This window comes from Salvelinus fontinalis, chromosome 9, assembly GCF_029448725.1.
Source record: "Salvelinus fontinalis isolate EN_2023a chromosome 9, ASM2944872v1, whole genome shotgun sequence".
NCBI lineage: Eukaryota > Metazoa > Chordata > Actinopteri > Salmoniformes > Salmonidae > Salvelinus > Salvelinus fontinalis.
Window position 1 is genome coordinate 44,067,911 of NC_074673.1, and position 16,089 is coordinate 44,083,999.

Below are 16,089 nucleotides of genomic sequence, written 5' to 3' on the forward strand. Positions count from 1 at the left end.
AATTTCTAAATGTGTATCCCTGCACTGTACTTCCTGCGTTTCGGACGGAACTTTTTAAAGGAAACTAATAACGTCATAGGCGCGCAGTTAAACGTTAGCGCTCCTCTGGGTGATGGGCTACTGAAATTATAAAATGAATAGATATGTTTACAAAATAGATATTTCAGTTGCCTCATTTGAGAATGTCAGTTGTCAGAAAATCTGAGAATGTTTCCGAAATAATAGACATGAGTGAATTGCTTTTTTGTGCCAAATAATAAAATAAAAATACCAGTCTACTATTAATAATAACTATTACTCTGAATTACTTCCACTAACAATAACTACAGCTATTAATACTAATTTAGCACTTGAGCTATATCTTCAATAACTAGATCTAGAGAAATGAAAACAATCACATGTGTATTATGTGACTATGATTATTAATATTTGTTATATGCCCATGAAAGTAGTTCCCATGATCTTACATGTTAATATAATGTGTGAAGTCCACATACCATACATTTACAAAATGCCTATTAAGTCAACAAAATGTGGTTTACTGTGTTGTCTGTGCCCAAGCAAAATTCAATTATCAGGCATACATTTTATATAGTTTTAACGTCCACATTTCAAACAATTTTATTTTCGCCTTGTTTATGACGTAATGTACTTGGTATGCTGGTTTTGAGTCCCAAAATCCAACCACTGCTACCTTGGCATATTGCGTGTGCTGTGCGTAGCCAGCGACGACCAATCAGCACACACACAGGGTTTGGTTTTGTAGTGGAGTGGATAAATTGTGTAGAGTCTAGTCATGGTGGTGCTGACAGGCTGTGTGAGGGAGTATTTTTGGTCTGGGTCCCAGAGCAGGGTTAGTGTGTGTGTGAGAGAGTCCATCCGTCCCTCCCACGGGGCAACAGGTGGAATGGGCCAGGGCCCTGGAGAGGTAGGGGGCAAGCACACCCCTGTTAGGGCACTCTCTTAAAACTACTATGACAGCCAAGGGTTATTCATGTAATCAATACTTTCTCACTTTTACTTTTTCTGTCTTGTGGTCTCTGAGTTCACTACCCTAGTCTGTTTTTTAATTAACATACTGCAGCCTAATAATGATGAATTGCTAACTTGTCGTTCTGTCTCTGTCAGTGTGTTCGTATCATCAGGTCTCTGCAATTTATCAAAACTCATAAGCTGTCTGTGTTGGTGTTTGCACTTCTTTTGCCTTTGTATGCCTGTGTGTGTGAGCGAGCATTTGTCTGTGTTTGTGTATATTGAGCTGCCCCGAGACTGTCCTTGTGCTGAGGAGACTATATTCAGTGTGCTCATCCCACATAGCGAGCATTCCTCCTCCACTCACATGAGAAAGCAGAATAAGGCCTTGGATATGAGCCCTACAGAACAAAGAAACCCCCTGGCATCCAAGCCCCAACAACCCACGTCTACCAACAATCCTCCTCTTATGTCTCTACGTACATATGTCCAACAAGTCATTGGGCTGTATTGGTGCACATGTTTGATGGATCTCTCTGTAGGGATAACCTTGGATTGAACTCCGTCTTGACCCTGTAATCTGTGATTATTGTGAGTTATGACTTTAATATACTGCGGGATTTTCATGATGGTTTTGATGTGGGGTTAGTTGAGGTGTATGGAAGCGTTAGTGGCATTGGCACAGGGTGTTACAGTAATTAGGCAGTGTGTTTGTGTGCGCTCAGAGAGCTGAGTTGATCTGCTCCTTACAGGGCGACACAGTGGGACACCGCACAAAACATGCCTTGGCACAAAACATGCCAATCAAATGTGTTCCTTTCTCTCCCGATGGTTTTCCACTCCCCACCCAGGCTAATGCCAATCCTTGAAGACCATAGCTGTGTCCCAAATGGCAATCAATATATTGCCATTTAGGACACAGACATGGTCTTCTAGGATCAGGCATTTTATGAGAGTATGTTTCCGAGCATTACATTCCGGTCCTGATTAGAGGAGACTGTCCAGTGGAGCACCCCGTCTCTCCTGTCCCCCTTCACCCCTAACCCTCTCTGCCGTTGACGCCCCTTGCAGTCCTACCCACCCCACAGCACACTGAGTAGGCAGTGAGCACTCTGCCAGGTGCAAGTCGAAACTGATGCAGCTGTTCCCTCTTATGACTGGGGGTCAAATGGTGGCGAGGAAGTGGGCAATGCTGCATAGTTTGTATAGGTGTGTGTGGTGTAGTCCTATGTGCATTTCTGGTGTCTGAAGTGAAAGTGTCAGGGTGTGTTTGTGAGTGTGCGTCTTTACGAGTGTAAATCGGATTTGTTCCATACTTTTGTGTGTGCATTTCTGTGAAGTACACACCTGCTTCCTGTGTGTGTGTGTGTGTGTGTGTGTGTGTGTGTGTATGGGGGAGAGAGGAGATCTGTGCCCCCTGAGCGCAGCATCAGCTGGGAGATTATCCCATTGAGTGGGCCCAGGGGAGAGGGGCCGAGATGGAGGACTGGAAGGGGACACCTGATTTTTAAGGGGCTTACGTCAATTAACCCTGTTGGACACTTTGGCTGAGGAACCTAACCAGCGTTAATGGTTTATGCCCCACAGCTCTCTACACTAAACGTTCTCTTTCTTCATCAGTGTTGCACTATAACATTTTAATTACAGTTGCCCTGCACTCCAGGTTACTCTGTGAGCAAAGTAAATAAATGTACTCTCTTTGAGCACAGCATTGACCATTTCACCATAGATCCCTCATTTAAAAAGTTACTAAGATTCACCACCAGAGCAAAGAAAGGGACTCTACAGTGTACGTTTGCCCTCCTGCGTTGTTTCACAGTGTTGTTAGGTGCATGTGTGTGAGCAGGGTTAACTGGCCAGCTCATTTACAGGAAGCCCATTGGAACGTCGGGAGGCTCAGAGGAAGAGATTGTTCCTCACTCAGACGTGACACCCTGTGACTCATCAGGACCACCCCTTCCCTCCTGTCCCACTCTTTACCCCCCCCCCCCCCCCCCCCACACACACACACACAGTTCAGCACACTGCCAGGCAGCCCAGATACAACCAGGCAAATCACACATTATAATGACTAACCATGTCAATAGCCTTAAATGTCAATTGGCAGCCCAGATTTGCCTATAGAGGAAAACAAACAACGATCGAGACAGGCCTCACTCAGTGACCCGAGCAGGAAAAACTCCAGGCCCTAATTATACATTACTGAGAAACCTAATGATATATTCAGGTGACATAGTCAGCAAAAACCCCCGGCCCAACCTAGTCATGTGATCGGTACTGTACATCCAGCTTGAGTGTTAAAGTGTAATTGACTAGATGGAGAGAGATGATAGACTTAAAACAACCCTGATATGATCTCCTTGATGTGTCTGTCCAAGTCTTTCTCTACCAATGGCTGTGTGGTGGGGATCTCAGTTGAATGTGTTTCCCAGTCTGTTGGCTTAGTGACTCCTCCACCCTCTGTCTCTAGGTGCCATGCTGTTTGTTTTCATGGCTCCATAATTACATTTCTGATCTGAGGTGCTTTTTCCAAGTAGGATTAGCGACTCCCCAGTGATGTGGTCCAAGATCTTATAGCCTACGCACGCACACCGCTCTTCATTATGACTGCACTCTGACGTAACTATCACTTTTCTGGATGGAGCGCCTCCTTGGGCGGACGTCAAAGGACCTGACTATTGTTTGGGGTTTTTGTTTCATCTTAATTTCTTGATGTTTGAACTTCTTGAGGGAGATCTGGCAAGATGTTGAATAGCTGACCATATGTAGTCACAGACCAGTACTATGGACCCCAAGACATTTCAAAGTACCGAATGCTTAGCAGCATAATCAATATTTGAAACCAATCCTTGTTATCCTGACAAGCGCATAATATGGTACATCATTTTTTTTACAATGGGTATTGCTTTCCTATGTTCGTGTTCTAACATTCTCCCAGCCAATCCTTGACTCAACCTCCCCTTACCTAAATATTGTCTTTTGCTTCCTCAGGATCACCTTGTCCTATCTTGTCCTTGGCCCCTGGAACACACCATCTACACCCTGCTCCTCCCAGCCCGGTCCTGTGGTCCTCCCGGCCCCCCACCACGTCTGCGGAGTGGGTGCCGGCCCCCTCCCCTGGGGGCACCAGTGAGGAGCTGAACGAGCCTCTGGACAAGCCTCTGGAGAACGATGCGGAGGGCGTGTGGAGCCCCGACATCGAGCAGAGCTTCCAGGAGGCCCTGGCCATCTACCCGCCCTGCGGACGCAGGAAGATCATCCTCTCCGATGAAGGAAAGATGTACGGTACGCTCCACCCTTTTCCGTCTATTCCCCGGTGTTATGTGATGGCTCTGCAGTCCCCTCGCTCTTATATGGACACACGCTCTCAGGTGCTGTCCCTTGATGTGCAAGATATTGCCTTTTTTTCTGGTGATATTTGTACGTAGCACTGTCCCCCACATATTTGTGAAACCTTTATGTACAAATACACACACCATCTTCATGTTTCAGAGCGCTCTTCACATCACACAGCTCTCCCTGTTTTTAATGTAGTTCTGCCCTCGCTGTTCTTGTCTATTAATGTCCTGTATTATTTCATGTTTTGTGTGGACCCCAGGAAGAGTAGCTGCTGATTTCAATGGCAGCTTTCCCTCCGTCCACGTGGCTGAGTAGCGTGTGATGGCACGATTTGATGTGTGCCACTCTCCTCTCCATGTTGCTGCTCACATTCTGATTGATCGATACTTCACAGGATCTGCTTAACTTCCCGGCCTCTGACATTCCTGTACTTTTCTAGTATTTAATTCCGTAACTATGTAGCGAGGAATTGGTTTGGCCATATCTCATTATCAGTCATAGGTACAGTATACTGTATAGCGTTACTTCATTGGCCTTCCTACCTATGTTATGTCATTGGCTGAACCTGTTGAGGATAGAGGGTGCTATTTACACTTTGGGGGAAAATCGTGCCCAATTTAAACGGCCTCGTACTCTATTCTTGCTCGTACAATATGCATATTATTATTACTATTGGATAGAAAACACTCTCAAGTTTCTAAAACCGTTTGAATTATATCTGTGAGTAAAACAGAACTCAATTTGCAGCAAACTTCCTGTCAGAAAGTGAAAAATCTCAAATCGAGGCTTCGTTCCAGGCCCTCCCTATCATTTTGCTTGAGATTTATGACTATACATGCACTTCATACGCCTTCCACTAGATGTCAATAGGCTGTGAGAGGTGAAATGGGGTCTCAATCTCTTTCTATGGTCAAAAGAGACAGCTTGGAATGACATGACCCCAGAATTTGTTTGTTCAGGAAGCGCATAAAGGTCACCAGTATTGGCTTCTGAAAAGCAATCGTTATAGACGTCTTATATCTCCGGCTTTGATTTTATTTGATAAATGTGAAGATATCATCGTAAAGTATGTTTTTTTCAATATAGTTTTATTAGATTATTGAAATTTTTCCGGGAGTTTAGACGTGTTGCGTTCTTTGCGTTTGGTGACGATGGACAGCTTAGCGCCACTTGGCTAGATTTGCTTGCTAATTCGCGAGGGAAAAAGGCCATTCTAAAACCAAACAACGATTGTTCCCGACAAAGGACCCCTTGTACAACATTCTGATGGAAGATCATCAAAAGTAGGACCCATTTTATGATGCTATTTCATATATCTGTCCAACATGTGTACTATTAGTTAGCGCCCAGATTTTGGGCACGCTCTCGCTATAACATAAGCTGGATGTCGTAATGAAGTTATTTTTAAAATTCTAACACGGCGATTGCATTAAGAACGAGTGTATCTATCATTTCCTATACAACATGTATTTTTTAGTCATGTTTATGAATAGTTATTTGGTCAGAATAGGTGAGTTTTAGAAAAATATCCGCACATTCTGGGAAAAAGATGCTACGTTAGCACAATGTATAACCACTGATTTCAGCTCTAAATATGCACATTTCCGAACAAAACATAAGGGTATGTATAACCTGATGTTATAGGACTATCATCTGATGAAGCTTATCAAGGTTAGTCAAAAATTATATATCTTTTGCTGGTTTGTTACGATCGCTAACTTTTCCTGCTGGTAAATGGCTTGTGTTTCTGGCTATTGTGGTAAGCTGATATAATGCTATATTGTGTTTTCGCTGTAAAACACTTAAAAAATCTGAAATATTGGCTGGATTCACAAGATGCTTGTCTTTCATTTGCTGTACACCATGCATTTTTCAGAAATGTTTTATGATGAGTATTTAGGTATTCCACGTTGGTCTCTATAATTACTCTGGCTGCTTCGGTGCTATTTGTGACGGTAGCTGTGATGGTAGCTGCAATGTAAAACGGATTTATAGCTCAAATATGCACATTTTTCGAACAAAACATAGATTTATTGTGTAACATGTTATAAGACTGTCATCTGATGAAGTTGTTTCTTGGTTAGTTTGGTTGGTTCTTGGTTAGTTTGGTTGGTTTTCTGCAAGCTACCTGTGCTGTGAAAGAAATGTCTGTGCTTTTTTGTATTTGGTGGTGAGCTAACATAAATATACGTGGTGTTTTCGCTGTAAAACATTTTAAAAATCGGACATGTTGACTGGATTCACAAGATGTTTATCTTTCATTTGCTGTATTGGACTTGTTAATTTGTGAAAGTTAAATATTTCTCAAAAATATTTTTTGAATTTCGAGCTCTGCCTTTTCAGTGGAATGTGGGAGGAGTTCCGCTAGCGGAACCCCTGTCGTAGTCCAATGAAAAGTGAAGAACAAAGATTGAGAAGTTGTACACGGAGTGTGGAACACCTGCTCTTTCCATGACCGACTGACCAGGCGAATCCAGGTGAAAGCCATGATCCCTTATTGATATCCCTGAGGGACGCTTTTGACAAATTGGGGGCTGTTCTGAGGGCAAAAAGGGGGTGCAACTCAATATTAGGAAGGTGTTGCTAATGCTTTGTGCACTCAGTGTATGTCGTGATGAAGTCAAATATTTAGGTAAGTGTTTTGTACACAAAGGATTGTATTGTCTACCATAGAATGCTAATAGTATAGAGTGCTCATAGACCTTCAGAATGTCATACAGTGACTATAGGTCACACTGTCTTGCTGATAGACGTCTGATAACATATGGCTAGCTGACAGCTCATCTGCTTGACTGTTTGATAGCTAATCCGGACCCCCGGTGGTGGAAAATCCAGGGGCCCAAAAAGAATAGGTGGTTCTGTGCTTATCATATGCGGTCTGCCATGGCCCCTGTCACTGCGCCAGCTCCTCTAGCAATTAGCCATTAGCCACACGCTAGGCTAGCTAGGCCCAGTGAGATCACAGCCGTCCCCTGATCAACTCTAAACCCTTATAAAGCCTGCAATAATGGGGGCGGAGGAGAGGGGGCAGGTGTCACATTCTGTGTATGGGGGGGGGGAAAGAGGGGAAGGGTGTTGAGGGCTGGGAGGGGGGGTGCTGAGGTACCCCTTCCTCCCCATGGGGGTTAGGGGCGGGTGATGTGCACCAGGGAGTACGATGGCCCGTTAAGAATGGTATGTGTTTGGAGCCGGAGTTCAAGGCAGCCCCGCTGTAACCCTATACCAGAATAGACGTTTACCCTTTGAGCGCCTGGAGGGGGGAACAAATAAACACCAAGGTAGTGGCGGTGTCTTGTGGGGTGCTCTGCACCTGTCCCTGGTGTCTTTATGCCTCCCTCTGTTCCCTGCTATTTCTGTGATTTACCAGTCCCTCATGCACTCTATCCCCCTTCCACATCGTACACACACACACACACACACACACACACACACACACACACACACACACACACACACACACACACACACACACACACACACACACACACACACACACACACACACCGTAGGCCCTGCCAGAGTCGCCCCCCCCCCCCCTCCCTCCGGGTCTGTCCGTCAGCCTGTCAGTGAGTCTGGCTGCCTTTCAGCTAACCTCCAGCTGCTCCCCAAGTTCACCCCAGCCTCGCGGCCAGCCCAGATTTACAACATGAGAAAAGAGACGAAACTAAGCTCGTACCCCCCCCCCCCTCCAGCCCATCAGCCCCTAAACAGCTAAAGCTTCCCCCCCTCCAGGTCTGTCAGGGTCCCCGACAGCCCTTTTGACTCTTTGCTACAACTCCACTAATTTCAACCTAATGCTATGTGACTCTCATTCTCATGTTGAGGTTTAGCCTATGAAAATGTCTATTTTAAGATGTTACATTTACTATAGGGAGAAAACAGGCATTTAGAGTGTGTGTTGGATTTCCTCTCTACACCACAGACAGGTTCATTTCAGAGGCAACAATGCCATACTAAGATGTGCCATACTAAGATGGCGAACTGTTAATTATATGGTATGTGTGTGAATCCTCTTCAATCCTTTGTAAATTGTTATATCGGAGAATAATGTTTTTGTCCCATATTTCCTCATGCATTCATGGCATTGTTCTAGTAATAGCCTGCATAGCGCTGGCCGGCGTGCCGATTACACATTCAAGTTAGTACCTCTTTTGTGGGGTTTTTTGTGCGGCGGTCAGTCATTCGACATGCATTGCCAATGAAAACATGTCCTATCTTCCATGGGTCCCTGTTGTGCTAGACCCCATTGGACTTACGGCCGGTGTGTAAAGTAACGGGGGATCCACCGGGTAGAATGGTTTTTCAGAGCCAGGATGACAAATGATGTGTGTTAAGGGAGGAGGGAGGGATGGTTGGATAAGTGCTTTGTCCCGAGGTATAGGATACCCATATAGGCTGTATATGGAAAGAAAAATGACATTGGAAATGTGATTATGTTGGCTGTTTATTCACAGTGATTGGATTATCAGCCATAACCCTTCTTGTAATCCCTTTTTATTATTTACATAATCAAAAAAATGTGTCTAGTCTTATGCCTAACTGACATTATCATATTTTGTTCAGTCTTTCACACCTGCTCTCCCTCTGACACCTATAGTGAAAATCTGTTTTCCCTGTCCTTCATTACAAGGGTTTTATTGCCGATAAACATGTTGACATGTTTGTCTGTCTTGTGTACAAAGCCAAAGTGCCCTGCAAGCAGAGGGCAGCAGTTTTTCCTGTCAGCTCAACCCTCATTAATAAAGTACATGATGTAGAGGAAAGGCCCAATGGAAAGAAATGGTTCTCCTCCTCACCTAGGTCCCAACTTTCCCAGCCAAGTGAGAGATTCACTGACCGAAGGCTGTGTGTGGCCAGTGGCCTTTTGAGAAAGTGCTTGTGTGCTCTGTTTTTTAGTCTTTGCAGCTGAGAGGACCGAGTTCTCTGTACGGTCATCATATCATTGCTGAGTCTCCACAGTGTGTACTAAGACAGTGGGGTCACTGTCTCCAGAGAGAGTATGGCCAGGTCAGAGGTTTGCTGGGTAGTGGGAGGGGACAGCAGGAGGGGACAGCCCTCACATGGGAGGGTCCGGAGTCTGAACTGGACCCTGGCTCTAACCTTAGCCCCTGTCTTGACCTTCACTCTCACCTGTGATAGGATCCCCTCAGCGACATTGAGGAACCATCACTGCCTTTCTGCGAAGGTGCCTCTGGAATTCAGACATGGCTGTCTGCTTGGCTCCGACATGCGAGCGCTCGCACCCATAAACGTAATCCAAGATCTAGCATGACTGTATAGAAAGATAAAAGCTACATAATGAAATCCCTTGCCCTTGCTTGCACCTATCCAATGGTGGTAAATCAGTGATTACTTTTAGGACCTATTCACACGAGAGGAGATTGGGAGAATATTATGTAGCCAGTGTAGAGATACATACTGTATGGCCAGGATTCACTTCATTCAAATGAAACTGATGATAAAAAGTCAGCTACTGCTGTTACCGTGGTAACGCCTCTGAATGAATCACAATGCTATGTGGACGTACCTTTTTTAAATCTCTTAAGTCTTTATAGGGACGGCACAGTATCAGACAGTGTCCCTGAGAGAGGGGTGAAATAGCCGAGTGGCTTTAGAGTCGGGTCTGTTCGCCAGGAGTCTCCACGCTGCTCAGCTCACTATCCTACCGGAGGGGAAATTGTACCCTGCCAACACATTCCTGCGGCCTAAATGTGATTATTAATATTATTATTTTTTATCGCCTACAGAGGCACATGTGCTGGTGGAAGCCAGACAGCTGGAAGATGTGTGTTCAGAGAGGGGCTCGCTCCCTGGCTGGCATATTTGGCCTCCTCCTATCGTGCCCATCGATTGCCACTTCAGAATAGAGAGTAGATGTAAGAAGCTGAGTCCTCTGTTGTTGTCTGGGGGGGGGGGGGGAGGGGGGCTAGCCAGTCTGGGGTGGGGGCTATGTGCTAAGGTGTGAGTCGCTGTCCTTCTAGGCAGGGTCATGAGGGTGTGAATGTTTTTGCTAAAGGGTGTGTGTGTGTGTGCACACAACCCAGTAAGCCTCCTTGAGGCAGGCAGCAGCAAAGAGAACAGATGCAGGGCCGGTGCTGCAGCAGGCAGTGTGTTGGTATGTGAGGAATGCTCGGGAGGATAGAGGTCAGAGGGTAGGGTAGGCCGTTTAGGGCCAGAGAGGAACCCATCCTTCTGAGAGGAGGTATGACAGGGAGGGGAGGGCTACACCTTCGCGTGGCACAGTCTGCAACCACCGCTAACCCCCTCTGACTTTTCCCTGACCCCAACAAACAGAACTGGAGGGGGGCGGTACGGCGAGGGGGAGACCAACTCTCCCAGATGGTCCCAGAGTCGGACGAGTAGAGTATTGTTGTTGTGGTCGGTCACTGACTGCTCTTGAGAACTAACACAGGGTACTTTGACCTGATCCCAGTCCCTGACTCTTTATCCTTAAACGATGAGAGCGAGCTACACATTTCAAACTGGCCTTGGACCAGTGGTTAAGGACATGCTGTGCCTGCACTGCACTGAGTTGACCGGGGTCAGGTTCTGTCTCTGTCCGTCACCCTCTCTGGACCGCTCCCAGTGGACACGGTCATGCGATGACATCATTGTGTGACCGACTCTGATCTGTGATCTCGCACTTGTCTGAATATTTTTTTTCATCATACCACCCGTCCATTTCTAGGAGTGGCAGGGACATCAGATATAAACACCTAAAGACCAGCGTCTTAACAGCTCATTAATGACTTGGTGTAATGGTCACAAATACAGTATGCTAATTTTGAATGGACTGGGAGGATGCCGTGTGTGCAGACTGTGTGTGGCAGTATGTAAGCATAATGCTGAGTCATGGCTAAAATTATTTTATAAGCATGATGTGGAAAATCAAGATTCCACTGTCAATGAATGGAAGAGATCAGTATCAATAGTTATGATTACAAATAAACTTTAAAAAAATACATTTTCAGGAAGTTTTTTGTAACACAGCACTTACAAAGTTAGATGAAGATGGAACATAATGTAGTGGTTTCCTCAAGTACATGTGAAGTATACTGTACTCACCTTTTTTTTTTTACTACTTTTTAAGTAGCCTACTGTCACGGTTGTCGTAAGAATGGGACCAAGGCGCAGCGGATGTTGAGTTCCACATATTTATTGCTAAGTGAAACTTAAAGAAAAAACAATAAATCAATAAACGAACAACTAAACGTGACTAAGTGGTGCACATGCACAAACACAAAACAATATCCCACAAATGCAGGTGGGGGAAAAGCCTACCTAAATATGATCCCCAATTAGAGGCAACGATTACCAGCTGCCTCTAATTGGGAACCACACAACCACCAACCTAGAAATCTATAAACTAGATAACCCCCCTAAACACGGTCAGGGCATGACAGTACCCCCCCCGACCCAAAAGGTGCGGACTCCGGCCGCAAAACCTGAAACCAAATGGGGAGGGTAGGGGGGTGATGGCACCGACTTTGCCCCCGCCCAGACCACGCGTCCGGCCATGGAGCCGGGTAGAACGCCGTGCCCGGACTGGGCATCGGCGCAGAGGAAGGCTCCGGCCTTGGAGCGGGACTGGACGCTGTGCCTGGAAGCTCCGGACCGTTGACCGTCGCCGGGGGTTCCGGACCGTCGCCGGAGGTTCCGGACCGTCGCCGGGAGCTCCGGACCGTCGCCGGAAGCTCCAGACCGTGAACAGTCGCCGGAAGCTCTGGACTGTGAATGCGCACTGGAGCCCTAGTGCGTGGAGCCGGTACAGGTGGCACCGGACTGGTTACACGCACTTCAGGGAAAGTGCGAGGAGCAGGCACAGGACGTACCGGACTGGGGAGGCGCACTAGAGGCCTGATGCGTGGAGCCAGCATAGGTGGCACCGGACTGGTGACACGCACTTCATGGCAAGTGCGAGGAGCAGGCACTGGACGTACCGGACTGGGGAGGCGCACTAGAGGCCTGATGCGTGGAGCTGGCACAGGTGGCACCGGACTGGTGACACGCACTTCAGGGCGAGTGCGAGGAGCAGGCACAGGACGTACCGGACTGGGAAGGCGCACTGGAGGCCAAATGCGTGAAACAGGTGCAGATGGCACCGACTGGTGTCACGCTCTTCAGCACGCCTGTACGGCAGCATTCTCATCCAACCACCTCTCTCTGGAATCTTTCATCAAATTCCTCCTCCGACTCCCAAACAGGCTCTGGCACTCTCCGCTGTTCGACCGCCAGCTCCATGTGCCCCCCTACAAAATAAATGTTAGCGTTTCTGTGGCTGTGGTCCCCGGTGTCGTCTCTGTCCTTCCATGCTCCTTGGCGACTCCCGCCAAGGAAGGGTCTCGTGTCCTCCCAAGTCCAAAACTTCCTTACCTAATTTTCACGCTGCTTGGTCCTTTGTTGAATCCAGAAGTCACGTCAGTGACCTCACAAAGTATTCGCCTTCAGTCAGCGTCTGCAAAGGGCACAAGAAATGTGGAACACGTTTTTCATCCAAAGGGATTAAAGAAATATGTATTCAGGTGCTTAAACGATTGGAGCGTGAGTGCACCTTCCGATATAAACACTGAATGCTTGAGCAATTCCAGCCCAGAAATTAAAATAAGATTGAGGGTGAATGAGTGCCGTGATTGGGCCTTGTGTGGAGGCAGACAGAGACTGAGCGAAGGGTTTAAATCCACAAAAACCTGACACAAAGGGAGCCCTACTGCTGTGTCTGTGTTTGCATGTAAGCGCTCGTGTGTGTGTGTGTGTGTGTGTGTGTGTGTGTGTGTGTGTGTGTGTGTGTAAAGAGGTTAGCATCGCCCTCCTTAATATTCCTCCTTTGTGAACATGTCACCACTTCACAGAAAACCATCACCTCCAAAATTGACCGCAATACCCTCTGATTCTTTTTATTTCACCTTTATTTAACCAGGTAGGCTAGTTCTCATTTGCATCTATATACAGCATGTGCAAATGAGGTAGGAAGAGAGGTAAGGCAATAAATAGGCCATGGTGGCAGAGTAATTACAATATAGCAATTAAACACTGGAAAGGTAGGATGTGCATACATACAGCTGCTACTTTCAGAAGGCGGTGGACTAGTCCCCTGTTAAACTTGAATCTTTTTAGAGATTGATTAGTGGAAAGTTATGTCCTTACAAACGCCTTCTGCTAGAATCTTATCCCCACCAGTGTGGCTCAGAGGAGGGCTGGAGAAACCGTGTTTTGCATTCCACTCGGAGGTTGCGTCCCTAATGGCATCCTATTCCCTACATAGTGCACTACTGTTGACAAGGGCTTGTCAAAAGTGGTGCACTATATAGGGAATAAAGGGTTCCATTTTGGGACGCAAGCTGAATCTGATCACTTTTATTGCCTGCCAGCGTTTCTGGGCTCCTTAGGGTTCGGGTTGCCTTTTCTCAACCCGACCGGGCGTTCTGATTGGGCAGCAGCATAGGGCAGGGTTTTCTGACCCAAGTATCACTATGTGAGGAAAGTCTTATGCTGGTTGTTTCAGGTTGCGATGCGTGACTGATCTGTGTTAATTCACATGGAGATGTGAGAACGAAAAATGACAGTGTTTAAGAGGTGGTGCAAACTCGACCCTTCTACGGCTGGGTGGCTGGCTGAGTGTGTTAAAGTGTGTACGTTGTGAGTGCATGCCATAAATGTGCATGTATGTGCAGGGCCATGAAGAGGTCACATGAGTCCACAAGTCCCTCGCCCTTGATGGTGAAACAAGCCCAAGATTTACTGCAGGCGTAAAGACATATTCCATAAACATTGACACACACACCAGCTGCCGAGCAGCCTCTCCAGGCCTCCTTCATCGCGCTCCAGTTTGGCCGTGGCATGTCTGTTCTGAGCATGGCTGCTATACCTCTTCACCTGCTCAGCCGCTGTGACCTGTCTGTCAGCAACACAGCCCCACAGGGCACATGGACCAGGGCAAGCACACACACACTCTTGGCCTTAAACAAAATTACACTTTTACTGAACACATTAATTTACATACACACACACACTTACACACATATAGGACACATGAGCACACAAACTCACACACCCCTTTCACCTCTGCAGCTGATTTGCCCAGCCAGGCACGTCCAGCTTGCTGAGGATGAGTTAGCTTCAGTAAACATTGTAATTCCTGCCGGTTTAAAACATCCTCATTGTCTACAGTACCTTATCATCCCATATCAGCTGGCACCCAGCTTGTTGTATTTAACTGCATTCATGTGATATGTGGTATGACACTATGAAACCAAAATCAAGCTTTGTATCTAAACAAATATACAATTATGACTTTTTCTATTGGATTATTTGCATTTTCTTCATGCCATTTAAAAAAAGAAATTCAACAAAAATGTATATCGTCTGGCTTTTACAGGACGGAACGAGCTGATAGCACGGTACATCAAGCTACGCACAGGGAAGACACGGACAAGAAAGCAGGTGAGTTTCACGTAGCACCAACCCACTCCTGCTCTATATGTTGCGAGCCCTGTGCACCCCATACACAACACACCCCCACCCCATGTCTGTCCTAGCGGTCTACTCCAATCAGAGGCAAAAACAAAGACACAGAGAAAGCCATAGAACAGCTATGACAGGGAAGTGATGCTGCCTTCGCTCCTGCACAGTCCCCGAGCCCTAGCCCCCTTCTCACGCTGAAATGGGCCACTGCTGAGTGATTTAGTGGGTCGGGGCCCAATGCACAGATGCTATAGGATCAGACGACTGTGTGTTTCTTCACTACCTCACGTAGCGCATAGCCCAACCTTGTTAGGAGAGCAAAAAGTACAGGATCTTTGCAGCAGAGAGGACGCTGTAGAGGGCTGGATGAGGCAGGGATTTGGAACCCTATCTGGGACATGGAATTTGATATGGAGTGACTGACTGACAGGTTGGCACTGGCTGATGTTGCGTTACATGGAGAGAGAGTGAGGGGCGGGGGTCATCTTTGACCCCTTATGGGATGGGGGTAAAGAGGGAGAAGGGTTGGGGTTAACAATGAGTTGAGGAAGTGTCTAGCAATGTATGTGGACACCTGCTTGTCGAACAACTTATGCCAAAATCATGGGCATTAATATGTAGTTTGTCCCCCCTTTGCTGCTACAACAGCCTCAGCTCTTCTGGGAAGGCTTTCCACTAGATTTTGGAACATTGCTGCGGGGACTTACTTCCATTTAGCCACAACAGCATTAGTGAGATCGGGCACTGATGTTGGGCGATTAGGCCTGGCTCGCAGTCGGCGTTCCAATTCATCCCAAAGGTGTTCGATGGGGTTTAGGTCAGGGGTCTGTGCAGGCCAGTCAAGATCTTCCACACCGATCTCGACAAACCATTTCTTTATGTGCATGTGGGCATTGTCATGCTGAAACAGGAAAGGGCCTTCCCCAAACTGTTGCCACAAAGTTGGAACCACAGAATTGTCTAGAATGTCATTGTATGCTGTAGCGTTAAGATTTCCCTTCACTGTAACTAAGGGGCCTAGCCTGAACCATTCCTCATCCACCAAACGTTACAGTTGGCACTATGCATTGGGGCAGGTAGCCTTCTCCTGGCATCCTCCAAACACAGATTTGTCTGTCGGACTGGCAGATGGTGAAGCGTGATTCATCACTCCAGAGAACACAGTTTCCACTGCTACTGAGTCCAAAGGCGATGAGCTTTACACCACTCCAGCCAATGCTTGGCATTGTGCATGGTAATCTTATGCTTATATGCGGCTACTCGGCCATGGAAACCATGAAGCTCGCCATGAGCAGTTCTTGTGCTGACATTGCTTCC

At 46.8% G+C, this 16,089-nt stretch overlaps 1 protein-coding gene across 1 annotated transcript in view; it reads left to right on the forward strand.

Moving 5' to 3' along the window:
- LOC129861836 (transcriptional enhancer factor TEF-3-like) overlaps window positions 1-16,089 on the forward strand; it is a gene marked incomplete at its 5' end in the record, with an annotated part of 47,633 nt that overhangs the window by 355 nt on the left and 31,189 nt on the right. Inside the window, 3 exon segments of the mRNA XM_055932975.1 lie at window positions 3,964-4,045; window positions 4,048-4,257; window positions 14,687-14,751. Coding sequence (XP_055788950.1) covers window positions 3,964-4,045; window positions 4,048-4,257; window positions 14,687-14,751 — 357 coding nt within the window.